This window comes from Podarcis liolepis (genome assembly GCF_965112155.1).
Source record: "Podarcis liolepis genome assembly, chromosome: 6".
Lineage (NCBI taxonomy): Eukaryota > Metazoa > Chordata > Lepidosauria > Squamata > Lacertidae > Podarcis > Podarcis liolepis.
The window spans coordinates 98,986,979-99,000,201 of record NC_139559.1 but is presented as its reverse complement, the minus strand read 5'-3'; the positions used below and the strand labels follow the sequence as shown (position 1 = coordinate 99,000,201).

Genomic DNA, 13,223 nt, shown 5'->3' with positions numbered 1-13,223 from the left:
GCTACTATTATTTATTATTGGTTAAATTTGTATCTCACCCTCTACCCGTAGATCTCAGGACAGTTCTATATTGTGATGGTTTTGCCTGGTGTAGCAGCCCCAGAGTGTGTCAAAGATGTAGTAGCAGAATGCCAGTGGAAGGGATCATAGAATCATAGAGTCATAGAGTTGGAAGAGACCACAAGGACCATTGAGTCCAACCCCCTGCCAAGCAGGAAACACCATCAGAGCACTCCTGACATATGGTTGTCAAGCCTCTGCTTAAAGACCTCCAAAGGAGGAGACTCCACCACACTCCTTGGCAGCAAATTCCACTGTCGAACAGCTCTTAGTGTCAGGAAGTTCTTCCTAATGTTTAGGTGGAATCTTCTTTCTTGTAGTTTGGATCCATTGCTCCGTGTCCGCTTCTCTGGAGCAGCACAAAACAACCTTTCTCCCTCCTCTATGTGACATCCTTTTATATATTTGAACATGGCTATCATATCACCCCTTAACCTCCTCTTCTCCAGGCTAAACATGCCCAGCTCCCTTAACCGTTCCTCATAAGGCATCGTTTCCAGACCTTTGACCATTTTGGTTGCCCTCCTCTGGACATGTTCCAGTTTGTCAGTGTCCTTCTTGAACTGTGGTGCCCAGAACTGGACACAGTACTCCAGGTGAGGTCTGACCAGAGCAGAATACAGTGGCACTATTACTTCCCTTGATCTAGATGCTATACTCCTATTGATGCAGCCCAGAATTGCATTGGCTTTTTTAGCAAGACAGAACCCTGTGGCACCCCACTAGTCGCTCTTCTCCAGGATGAAGAGGAACCATTGATGAGCACCCTTTGGGTTCGGTCAGTCAGCCAGTTACAAATCTTGTACTATCTCCTTAGTTATTCTGGGCTGTGTTTCCTCTGCTGAATCATTTGCTCCAAATTCTTCAGGTCGGGCATTGTTTTCTTTATCGGAGAAGACCGAGGCAAAGAAGGCATTGAGGAGTTCAGCCCTTTCTGTGTTCCCTGTTTGCATTTCACCATCTTCTCCTCTGAGTGACCCCACTGTTTCTTTGTTCTTCCTTTTGCTACGGACATACCCATAAAAGCCTTTTTTGTTGCTTTTAACCTCTCTAGCAAGCCTGAGTTCATTCTGTGCTTTAGCTTTTCTGACTTTATGTCTACATTTGCTGGCTATTTGTTTGAATTCCTCTTTGGTGGTTTCCCCCCTTTTCCATTTTTTGTACACATCCTTTTTTAATCTTAACTCAGTTAAAAGTTCTTTAGATAGCCACCCTGGCTTCTTTAGGCACCTTCCATGTTTCCGTCTCATTGGTATTGCCTGAAGTTGTGCTTTTACTATCTCCCTCTTAACAAACTCCCAGCCATCATGAACTCCCTTTCCTTTTAGTATTACTGTCCATGGGATCTCACCCAGCACTTCCCTAAGTTTTATGAAGTCGGCTTTCTTAAAGTCAAGAAATTGAGTCCTAGTATGCTTGGCTGCTCCTTTCTGCTGTATAGTAAACTTCAGAAGAGCATGATCACTCACGCCTAATGATCCTTCCACTTCTACCCCACTAACCAGGTCATCAACATTGGTTAGGACCAGATCTAAAATGGCTGTTCCTCTTGTTGCTTCTCCCACTTTCTGGACAATGAAGTTGTCTGCAAGGCCAGTGAGGAATCTGTTTGACCTTATGCTCTTGGCTGAGTTTGACATCCAACAAATATCCGGGTAATTGAAGTCCCCCATTACTACTATCTCCCTTCCTTTTGCATGCTTGGCCATCTGTTCCAGGAAAGCATCATCTATGTCCTCCGTTTGGCTTGGGGATCTTTAGTAAACTCCCACAATGAAGTCTCTGTTATTCTTCTCTCCCTTAATTTTGACCCAAATGCTCTCACTTTGGCTTTGAGGTTCTAAATCTTGGATCTCTTCACAGGTATACACATCCCTGACATATAACGCCACTCCTCCTCCTTTCTTGTCTGGTCTGTTTCTCTGAAATAGATTGTATCCCTCCATTATTACATTCCAATCGTGGGACTTATCCCACCAGGTTTTAGTGATGCCTATTATGTCATATTTAGTTTGCTGTACCAAGAGCTCAAGCTCATCTTGTTTATTTCCCATGCTTTGCGCATTAGTGTACAGACATTGAAGTCCATTAATCATTCCCCCGTGTCTCTTATTTAAGGATTTTTTCCTCCCACCACTAGGTCTGCGTGCTGTTTGCTCCATTTGGTCTATGACATTTGGATGATCATCTTCCTCAATTGATAGACTCCTACCTTCAGGAGCACTGTCTCCCTCCCCCACATAAGTCAGTTTAAAGCCCTCCTGATGAGGTTTCTGAGATTTTTGGCAAAAACATTTCTCCCAACCATTGTGAGGTGCAGCCCATCGCTTGCCAGAAGTCCATCTTCAAGAAACTGCAGTCCGTGATCTAAGAATCCAAACCGTTCCTGTTTACACCATTTGCGAAGCCAGCTGTTCACTTCCACTATTTTTCCCTCTCTCCCTGGGCCACGTCGTTCAACTGGGAGGACAGATGAGATGACAATTTGTGCATTTAATTGCTTCAATTTCCTGCCCAGAGCCTCGTAGTCTCTTTTGATCTTCTGGAGGCTATTGCTTGCAGTGTCATTGGTTCCCACATGAACCAAGAGGAAGGGGTATTTGTCAGTGGGTTTTATGATTCCTTGCAGTCGTTCAGTTACATCTTGGATCTTAGCCCCGGGGAGACAGCAAACCTCCCGAGACATCTTGTCAGGCCCACAGATCACTGCTTCTGTTCCCCTCAGTAGGGAATCCCCTATCACCACTACACGCCTCCTCTTAGGTTTGGTCGGGGTTCTTCCGTGAGCTGTCCGTTCCAAGGTCGCCTGCACATTCCCTGAGGACTGACTTTGCTGCTCGTCTTCACATACCTGATCGACTGTAATGAGGGAGAGATCCTCAAATGGAGTCTGCTCTTCGTCTTCCATGCTAGAGGAGAGGACTTTGAAGCGATTGTGTATTTCTAAACAATCAGAGCGAACCCTGGGCCTCCTCCTTCTTTGAGTCACGTTTCTCCATATATCTGGCTCCTGTGTTGGTGAATTAGCCTCCTCCTCAGGGGTGTCCCCTATCTCCTCCTTGGTGGAGACGGTGTGCTCTGTTGCTTCCAAGAAGAGCTCCAGCTCTGTAATTCTTTGGAGCATAGCTACACGTTCCTCCAGTTGCTGGACTTTGTCTTCTAAGAGGGCAATCAACATACAATTGCTGCAGGTAAAGCTGCCTGCAATCTTTGGCAAGATGGCAAACATTGCGCAGGAACCGCAGGCGACTGCAGCTGTTCCCTCACCCTCCATCTTGAGAACGTGTCGTTGGGGGTGGCTACAGTGGTCCTCCATCTTAAAAAGCGTGAAGACAGGACAAATAACCCCCCCCCCCAAAAAAAACCTAGGTCTCCCCCAATAAACGTTTGAGACTAGCTCCCCTAAATCTAAAAGATGGATCAAACTGCCCTGCAAGCTCTGATAAGCTCCTCCCACAGCTAATCCCCTGCCTCAACAGAAACCCTGCCCCCTCTGACCTTTGCACAGGGAAAACAGCTAATCAGCCACAAAGAAACACACAAGAAAACCCTTTTTGCTCCTTCTTCAACTACTGCCCTTCTAGGTCTGATAAGCTCCTCCCACAGCTAACCCCCTGCCTCAACAGAAACCCTGCCCCCTCTGACCTTTGCACAGGGAGAACAGCTAATCAGCCACAAAGAAACACACACACACAAGAAAACCCCTTTTGCTCCTTCTTCAGCTGCTGCCCTGCAAGCTCTGGATCGGGATTGGTTATGGAAATGGTCTGAGAGCAGCGAAAAAGAGCTAGACCAACAAATCAGAGGCAGGAGCTGAAGCAGGAGACTGGGATGAGGGAGGTCAAGAGACAGAGAGGAGTCAGTCGTGCGGCAACAAGCTCCCCTCCCACAACCAGGAGAGGCATGAAATGGAGGAGCAGTCTCCGATCGATTGCTTGGGAAAAGCCCTGGGCTGCAGGGAGGCAGGGACTTTTTGTCTTGGTAACTTTTGCATGGGGACAAGACCTGCCGGGAATGAGTTGCTGTGTTTATTAGGCCTGACACTCCACCATGTCCTGGCGGATTGTGGTTTGGCTAATAAAGGGTTAGCTCCAGCTTGCACAGCATGATTGACTGCCGGCTCTCTTGTGACAGAAGATGGGCACTGAGGCAGGCCCCCATCTCTAGGGACCCCTGGGAGGTGCAGAAGGCAGGAACAGCATCCCTGGAGAGAGAGAGCTCTAGCTGGTTGGAAGGAGAGGCTGTGGAAGGCGGGCAGATGATGTCTCAATTGTCACTCATGCTGCCAGGGGAAAGTGGGTAGTTGCAAAAAGGATGCCCAAGGGATAGGCTCTGGGAAGAGGGAGGAGGTGCTTGGATTCAAGCTCTTTTCACTTGCTGGCTTCACTTGCTGGCAAGGAGAGGGGAAAATGTTTTTTAAGAGCAGGGGGGCTCCCAAACTGTGCTCCACGAGCTTCATTCAGCATGTCTGTGGACCCCACATACATTACGGGCAGCCCCCCATTTACGCAGGGTTGCACACATCAGTGAAATCATGTAAAATTTAAACCCACTGAAAAAGCCCGCAAGTCCCCCACCCTGCCCCCTTTCCACCCTTTTAGTGATGTTTCAGTGACGTCTTTATGACGTTTCCAGGTCACTTCCTGGTTTGGTGGCACAATAAGCATATATACTGTTGCACATGCTGTCAGGACTGGTCGTTGTCCTCTTCAGATCACCACACAAACGCTTCTTGTTCTTTTATAAAACTTTTTATTGCGTATTAACAAAACATTCTTATAAACAGTTCTTAACTATTATTCCTCAGAGTCACTTCTTTCAGATACCTTCTGAGCTCTGCTTCTCCATGACCAGCCACTCTCAAAATGGCGAAGGCGCCCTTCCCTTCGCTTTCCCGCTCTTTTCCTACCCTCCTGGCTAGAGCTGGCCTGTATCTCCCCTCCTCCCAATCTGAGCTAGAACTGAACCCTTGCCTTTCCTGTGAACAACCGGTCCCTCCCTGTTGTTCCTCTTGCTCCCTTCTATTAGATTCACTGCTCTCCTCCCCCCCTTGGGGAATGCTTTCTCCCTCTGATAAACTGAAAACCTCTAATTCTTCCCTGACACATGCACTGAACACACATAAACAGGGGCTGCCTGTACATTAAATACTCAAACTGAGTTTTAATTGTATTTATTTGCCTTCTTTATTTCTTAGATTTGTAATATCTTAATATTTAATAAATAAAGGGATCTAGCACAATGCATTGTAATTGCTACAACACGCAGAAAAATAACTAGTCCATCAAGGAAGGCCCTCAGCAATTTTCAACTGGTCCATTGGGTGGAGGGTGGGGGTCTCGTGTCTGAGGCCCCTTCAGCTGGGGCCCAAAACTGATATCAGACAAAATTGGGGCAGTACTTGGCTTCAAGCAGTGTTCCCACTCCACCTCCCAAAGGAAGATATCATGTTCCCTGTAATGCCTGCTCTTTAATTCTGTGTATTGTCACACTTTTAGTGACGAAGGCACTTTGCACATGCGTTGGCACTATTCTTAAATATTGCTGCACAAATTTCTGAAAATAAATTCCAGGGCTGATGATCACATACACAGAATCCCAAAATCGTGGAGTTGGAAGGGACCGCAAGGGTCGCCCAGTCCAACCTTGTGGCATTGAGATACCAGCACTGCTTCTATCATTTGCACATTCATTAACTAAATTCATACTGTTTTGTCTTTAGATATGGTTTTCTCCAAGTTAAGCCATATATCTGTGACTTCCTTTTACGTGCAAATGCTAATTAATTTTGTGACCCATTATTATTTTCTGACTCAGATCCCCAGACAGATCCTCTGAATAAGTAATAAGTTGTTTAGCTTCAACTTCTTAATTTATTTAATTTTTAAGCTAGCAATTCAGGGGGTTGGACTAGATGACCCTCAGGGTCCCTTCCAACTCGTTTCTACGATTCTAATCTTTTGCTTTCTTTCTCAAAATTGCAATGAAGCCTTTTTAAAAGAGCTTTTAAGTTATCACCCAGATTTTAAATTTGTTTGTCGTTTCTTCCACAGATTACACATTTGATGAAGGTTTTAGTTTATTTAATTTGTAGCCATTTTTTTTTGTTCATTAAAAATGTGTTTTACCCTGTTTTCTATATGACAGCCTAAAACATCCATTGCATAGGCAGTTAGTTAATGTGGGTTAACTGTGCATTCAGAATTTTGCAAAGTAGTTCATTACTGAATAAGCATCCGACAGCCAAACAGATACTGTCAGTTTAAATTTGGTTTCAAGAAGCTTGATAATTAAATTATTCACAGTATCTGTCTGGCTGCCGGATGCTTACTCAGTAACAAATATATTAAACTACTTTGCAACATTCTGGATACACAATAACTCATAGACTTGAATGCATAATATTGTATGGTTACTCATCTCCTTGGCTCCAATGAAAGTAGGGGCCTCCTAAGGAAAAGCGGGACATTCTGGCATCAAATCAGAAACGAGGATGGCTCTGTAAATCCAGGACTGTCCCTGGGAAATAGGGACACTTGGAGGGTCTGCACCCTCTGCTCTCTGCGTCCAGATATTTTCATCTATCTCACAGGTGATGTCCAACTAAAATGTTCTGCAGTTTTGGGGAACGTTGCAGGTGGAAGAAGGAACTTCATGAAGAACAGATCACATGGACATCTTAGTTAAATAATTGTCTTCCCATGCCCAGGTCTTTCTCAGCACTCGCCGAGGTGCATGGATCCTGAATCGTGTGGGGGAAGGAGGCTATCCAGCAGATGTGGTACTTTCTACTCGGTTCAACATGTTACGGAAGAAGTGCGCAACCATGTCCATGCTGAATCACTGGTTGGAGGGTCGTTTAAATGCAAGATTCAACCATTCCCATTATGGCCTGAAACCTAAACACAGGTATGGCTCAGCAATACTGTATGCTAATTAGTCAATGTATGTCTATACATCCAGAACGGATTCCATTTGACTTCCAAGGTACGAATGTACAGTACTGCATTTTCCAGAAAATGTCAGGTGTCAAAGAAATAAAGAACTATCTGACGTTTAGAAGACATCTGAAAGCAGCCCTGTTTAGGGAAGTTTTCAATGACTGATGTTTGAATGTATTTTTAATCTCTTGTTGGAAGCTGCCCAGAGCAGCTGGGGAAACCCAGCCAGATGGGCGGGGTATTAATAATAATAATAATAATAATAATAATAATCACCACCACCACAGAGGACAATTTAAGGATAATAGACATAACAGCTAAAAATAATGCACTACAATATGTGGCTGCTCCCAGACTGACTCCCTCTTTGTTGTCCTTCTGCTGGCATGTGACCACCTTGTTCCATCAGACTTTGGGAACTGACTGCTTTCAGCGAAAGGGCTGCTGCTGTGCTGCTCTTATTGGAATAACTTATTTTTAAGAGATATATTATATTTATATATGTATTTATATAGTTTATAGAATTGCATCCTTGACCATTAGCCATGCTGTCTGAAGCTGTGGGATCCAACATCACCCGAGGTTCCCTATCCCTGGTTTAGATTCTGCATGCCCCTTGCTTCATATGTTAATTAGGCACCAGGCAAAAACATTCCTCCTCTTCCAGGCTAATTAAACAAATGGTGGCCTTTTAAAATGTAGAGGGCAGTATTGGTTTTTTTTGTTATTATGCTATATATTTTTGTGCTATATATTTTTGTATATTTTAAATTGTAAATGACCCTATGATTTTCATGAAGGGTGGTATAGGAATAATAATAATAATAATAATAATAATAATAATAATACCATTTTAATATTTTAATTTGTTGTTGATCTTTAGTCTTTGCACTGCTTACAAATTTTGAAAATATTATACAGTTTAGAAATGCTTTTTAATAATAATAATAATAATAATAATAATAATAATAATAATAGCTATTTTGAGAATTCACCTAGCCAACACTGTCAGTAGAAGCCCTTCACTTTTGCTTGCACAACGGCTTTCCCCGCTCCGACCGCCATGTGCCGCTGCAATTGGCTTGAGGTTGGGAGAAGTCCCAGAGCAGCATGTGGCAGGGAGCAAGCCTCTCTGACAAGCTGAAATGCTTCTGCCAATGGAACGACGGGAAGACCACGACACTGACTTCCACCTTGTGTTTTTGTATCTTTCAGGGTTTTCAGCCAACATCCAACCGTCAACGATGAGCTTCCAAACTGCATCATTTCAGGGAAGGTGCTGGTGAAACCAAACATCTGTGAATTTACTGAAACTGCTGTTGTCTTTGAAGATGGCTCTAAGGAAGACGATATCGATTTTGTTGTCTTTGCCACAGGATACAGTTTCTCTTTTCCCTTCCTGGGAAACTCTGTGAGAGTCATTGAGAACCAGACCGCCCTGTATAAATTTGTCTTCCCCCCACACTTGGAGCAGCCTACTCTAGCAATCATTGGCCTTGTGCAACCCCTGGGTGCCATCATGCCCATTTCAGAGCTGCAGGCTCGCTGGGCAGTCCGGGTGTTTAAGGGTAAGAGCTTTCAAACTGCTCCATTTCATGCTGCTGGTGATCTCAGGAATCCTGTGTTTGAAGGAATGAGCTATACTGGCAAATTTGGGAAGTCTGGACACGGCAGGTGTTAATTTCATGGCACCAGGTCTATTTACTGTCACTTGACCTTGCTGGATGATGAGGGAGTAGCATTTCTTCACGGGAGCTGACCATGGAGCTGCCTCCTTTATTTGAGCTTGCCTCTGTGACATTTCGGGGGACAGATTTGAGGGCACTGCTATGGGGTGCTGCCTGGCCCAGAGAGGCTCCTAGGGGCCTGAGGTTTGGAGAGAGGGGTGGCGGAGCTTGCTGCCACCTTAACTTTATGCAATAACTGAGAGTTTTTTTATTTCTTTTATGTCCTTAAAATGAAGGGGCTCGAACAGCTCATTTAAAAATAGGAAAGCAAAGCAACCCTCCTGCCTCCTTGAAGCAATGTGTCAACAATCTCTTTAAGAGGTTTTCCAGAAAGCTTTAGGAAAAGGGAAGTCTTCCTTCCCCCTGCATGGTAATAATGGGTGTAGGTGTGTGATATTTGTCACTTCTTCTTTCTGATGAGTGAAAGGAAAAAAGACTCATTCTCTCCCACCTGCTTTATTACCAGGATGTTATGTGGGGCTGGAAGGGGAGAGAGAAATTGGGGTGGGAAGGTAACATTTTCTTGGGGATCCTGAAACCTAGCAGCATTCCAACTCCCCTTATCTATCTGAAAGCTCAGAAATATCAGCTTTAGTCATGCACACAGGGAATCTAGACTGGTATTTCTCAAATGAAAAGAGAATTCCTGCTGACTAGGATGGAGCAATTCTGGTTTGTTGCAGGAGACCTCAGGACTTTCCAGAAAGGGCCTCTTGCCTCCCTTGATTGCATTTCCCAGCTGCCTTTATCCAGGTCCTCAAAACGTTGCCTCTTCCCTTTTGCCTCTCTTTTCTAGGACTTGCTAAGATACCATCAATAAGTGGGATGATGTCGGATATCACCAGGACGTCAACAGCAATGGCTAAACGGTAAATGACAGGCTTAGCTTGAATGGTTACCAGGTAGGCTAGTCTTGTAGTGTTGCCACTTCCTACAACTGCACTTATTGCTGAGGTGCCTCAAGGTGGGAGTTCATTCTTGAATCGGAGCTACTCATGCATGCATGTTTTTGGGTGGGTGGTTGTGGGTTTGTTTGTTTTTTGGGTTTTTTTTTCATTATCTGCATGATATTGTTGTCAAAAAAAAAATGCCAGCCTGTAGTTTTTATTCATTTAATCGAGCCTACCCATTCTGTGGAAGATCCAGTAAGTAAAACGAGCCCAGTATACAACTCTGGTCACTGCTGGTGTGGGGGCTTGCTAGTATATTCTTATGGTGGGGCTGGGGGACTGGCTTGGTGGTGGTTTTGTGGCTAGCTTTCATCTCCCTACTTCCATTTGCTTTTCATCTGAGTGTTTTGTTTCCGGTGGCCCAAACAAGATTGTGTTTATTTCCATGGATTGCTGCTTGCATAAGGCTTCTTTGAATTTGAACTCAGTTCAGAGGAGATTCTAACTGTAGTACATACCAACATAATAACAGAGATATTTACACTGCTTTGCTGCCCTTGTGGACAAGACCTCAGTATTAATTAAAAATGAAATTCATGAAGTGGGCCTACCCTGCCCCAGCACATTTGGCCTATTGTGAAATATGATAACTAAGGGCTCGTAGCTACGTACGACGCATGTGTGTGACGCTGCACATGCAGTGTGCAGCAAACTTAGCGGTTTGCTGCCGGCGCCGGGATCCTCTTCTCGTGGCTGCAGCCACGAACGGAGGATCTTCCAAAGGCGGCTGTGGTGGCTGCTCGTGCCGCCACCAGCCCCCGCAATGTGACTTCTTGTCACCCTCGCAGGCATGGAACCCAGGGCGTACTGGCCCTCCCCCCGTTGCGACGCCACTGGGTGTAGATTCTGTACTAAGCCAAAGCCCTGAGAGGGTTATAGTGACCCATGACAAGGACTCCAGTTTCTGCTCTGAAACATTGCTATCATAGTCATCTGTTTATTTGTAGGCCACAAAACTGTGTCCAAAGTATCTTACGACATATGAACAATAATAAATATAATTAAAAATACATATTAAGAGCAATTGAAAACAATCATCCTATCAATAAAGGCAGAACATAAATGCATGTCCTACTAGGTAACAATACAAATAAGCTAACCTATTTTAACAGCTTAAAACTAAGTAGGAGTACAATACTCAACATAAAAAAATGGCAGTATATACCCCTGGGAGAGGGGGAATCATTATTCTGCAGAAGCTAGCTACAATTAACTGGCATGCATTGGATGGTAGAGCCTTGTAGCAGCCTTCCTTCCCAGCTCTCACCTGGGCCTCCTATGCTCAGAGCTCATGTCATTCTCAAGGTAAAGGCCTCCCCACCTCCTACCCATGCTCTTGTACCTGCCTCCAAGGTAAGTAACTGCAATGCTCTCTACAAAGGCCTTCCTTTGAAGAGCATCTCAAAGCTAGTGCAGACCATGGCTGCTTGCTCACTGTATGGGGCAGCAAGAAACAACCACCACGCTATCCTTAATCTTGGGGCATGGCAGTGGCTGCCTGTGAGCTACTGGGCCCAATTCAAGGTGGGAGTACTAGGATGCAAAGCCCTAAATCACTTGGGAGCCAAGTAGCTTCCATCCTGAAGTTGGTGATTTGGGGGAGAGGCCCTATACCTGGTCTTGCCCAGGAGCACCTGAGGTGAAAGAGGAATGTGCCACTCCCTGCCCCCTAACCACTTCTGCTGGGATGCGGGTTAGGACAGTCTCAGAAGCAGCATGCTGGCTATCAAACTCCCTCATCCAAGTTTGGGGCGGATAGTTATCTCTTTTTTTATACTGTTGGTTTTAACTGCTGCCTGTAATATTGTTTTGAATCGGTTTATGTAATTTTATTGTTGTGAGCCACCCTGGGCTCCCCATGGGGAGGAAGGGTGGGTTATAAATGTGACTGATTGAATGAATAGCAAAGTAAACTATATTTGTCTCTTCCCCCTTCCATGCCAGGTATGTGAAGAGCCAACGCCACACCATCCAAGTGGACTATATTGAGTACATGGATGAATTGGCTTGCTTGGTGGGGGTCAAGCCCAGTGTATGGCCTCTGTTTCTTTCTGACCCCAAACTGGCCTGGGAGCTTTTGTTTGGGCCATGCACACCCTATCAGTACCGCCTCGAAGGACCAGGGAAATGGGATGGAGCCAGGAAAGCCATCTTGACGCAACACAGCCGGATCCTGAAACCCTTGAGAACAAGGCCTGTTGACAGTTCAAGCAGCAACACCTTCGTGCCCCTGTGGATCCAGATGGTTGGCCTTGTGGCTCTCCTGGCTGCAATTGTTGCTTACTTTTAAATGCTGAAGAACAACATTGTTTAATAGAAAGAGGACTTGGCTGAAACTGATCATAAATCCCTCAAAACAAAAAAATGCTGAGGATCTGATAGCTTCACTAATGAAATTTATAAATGTTTCAAAGATGCTTCAATCCCTATTTTCAATGGAATTTTAGACGGTAACCTCCTCCCCCCGACACCTGCAAACTCTCCTGGATTGCAGTTATTCCCAAATCTTTTAAAAATATTTTTAAGGAACCCTATTGTCCAATTGCTCTTCTTAATCACAAGTATAAAACCTAATTTCACAAAACATTTAAATACTATAATTAAATTAATTCATGTGGACCAATCAGGCTTTGCACCAAACATACAATTATATGTATATTAAATGTTATTCAAATTTGTCAGTCAATTCAATTATACCTTACCTTTTTATCCCTCAATATTTTTAAAGTGTGGGTGTTAATTTTGTTAAAAAATAAAGTGTATTTTAGCACCAAATTGATTGCAACCCCAAATAAGATTTACAGCCCTTCAGAAGCAGAATCAATGCTTCACAGAATCATAGAGCTGGAAGGAAGGGACCTCAAAGACAATCTTGTTTAACATCCTGCTGATGCAGGACTTTATAATTCAGGGCATGAAAAAAGATTGCTAAAAGACAACCTAGAGTCAATATGTAACTTGGAAATCTTCTGGCAATTGAACTTCATTCTGAATTAGGGTGGCTGTAAACAGCCAGATGAAAAAGTCAGGCAGTGCAGAGTAAATTAATCTGAATCCCACTGCGCCTTCCACCAGGTACGAGTGGAAGCAGGATTAAAGCCAACAGTGTTATATCCAGAGGACTATGTTTTCCTTCCACTTTAAACTAAAGTACATAGTAAATGATCTGGTCAAGCTCTGTGTAGATCAGCTCAGAGTGCCCTCCAAAGATACGTGGGTGGCCAGCAGTAATCCATTGCTGTGGAAATTTAGTTTTGATCCCACAGCTCCTTTAGTAGCCAATACAGTGGTGCCTCGCAAGACGAAATTAATTCGTTCCGCGAGTTTTTTAGTCTAGCGAATTTTTCGTCTTGCGAAGCACGGTGTCAGAAAAGTTTTGGAAAAGCTTCAAAAATCACCAAAGTCTTCAAAAACCTCAAAAAAGGCTACCACACCGCGTTCTACGAGTTGCTCCTCGAAGTCAAGTCGCAACTGTATTAACGGTGTTAAGAAAAAGGAAACAAACTTGCAAAACGTTTTCGTCTTGCGAAGCAAGCCCATAGGGA

General features: G+C 44.3%; 2 protein-coding genes across 8 annotated transcripts in view; one reads left to right on the top strand and one right to left on the bottom strand.

The window, feature by feature from the left end:
* Positions 1-13,223, top strand: part of FMO5 (flavin containing dimethylaniline monoxygenase 5) — a 29,737-nt gene that overhangs the window by 15,847 nt on the left and 667 nt on the right. For all 7 annotated transcript variants that reach the window (XM_083507133.1, XM_083507134.1, XM_083507137.1 and 4 more), the window contains 4 exons: positions 6,770-6,969; positions 8,217-8,569; positions 9,525-9,597; positions 11,623-12,967. In XM_083507133.1, the coding sequence (XP_083363259.1) occupies positions 6,770-6,969; positions 8,217-8,569; positions 9,525-9,597; positions 11,623-11,968 (972 nt within the window). In that variant the 3' untranslated portion in view covers positions 11,969-12,967. The remainder of the gene's footprint in view (positions 1-6,769; positions 6,970-8,216; positions 8,570-9,524; positions 9,598-11,622; positions 12,968-13,223) is intronic.
* LOC310708598 (uncharacterized protein) lies at positions 2-3,689 on the bottom strand. Its single transcript, XM_083507200.1, has 2 exons — positions 3,672-3,689; positions 2-3,637 (listed from the first exon to the last, which is right to left on the bottom strand). The coding sequence occupies exon 2, from the start codon at positions 3,374-3,376 to the stop codon at positions 2,306-2,308; it is 1,071 nt and encodes a 356-aa protein (XP_083363326.1). The 5' UTR covers positions 3,377-3,637; positions 3,672-3,689; the 3' UTR covers positions 2-2,305.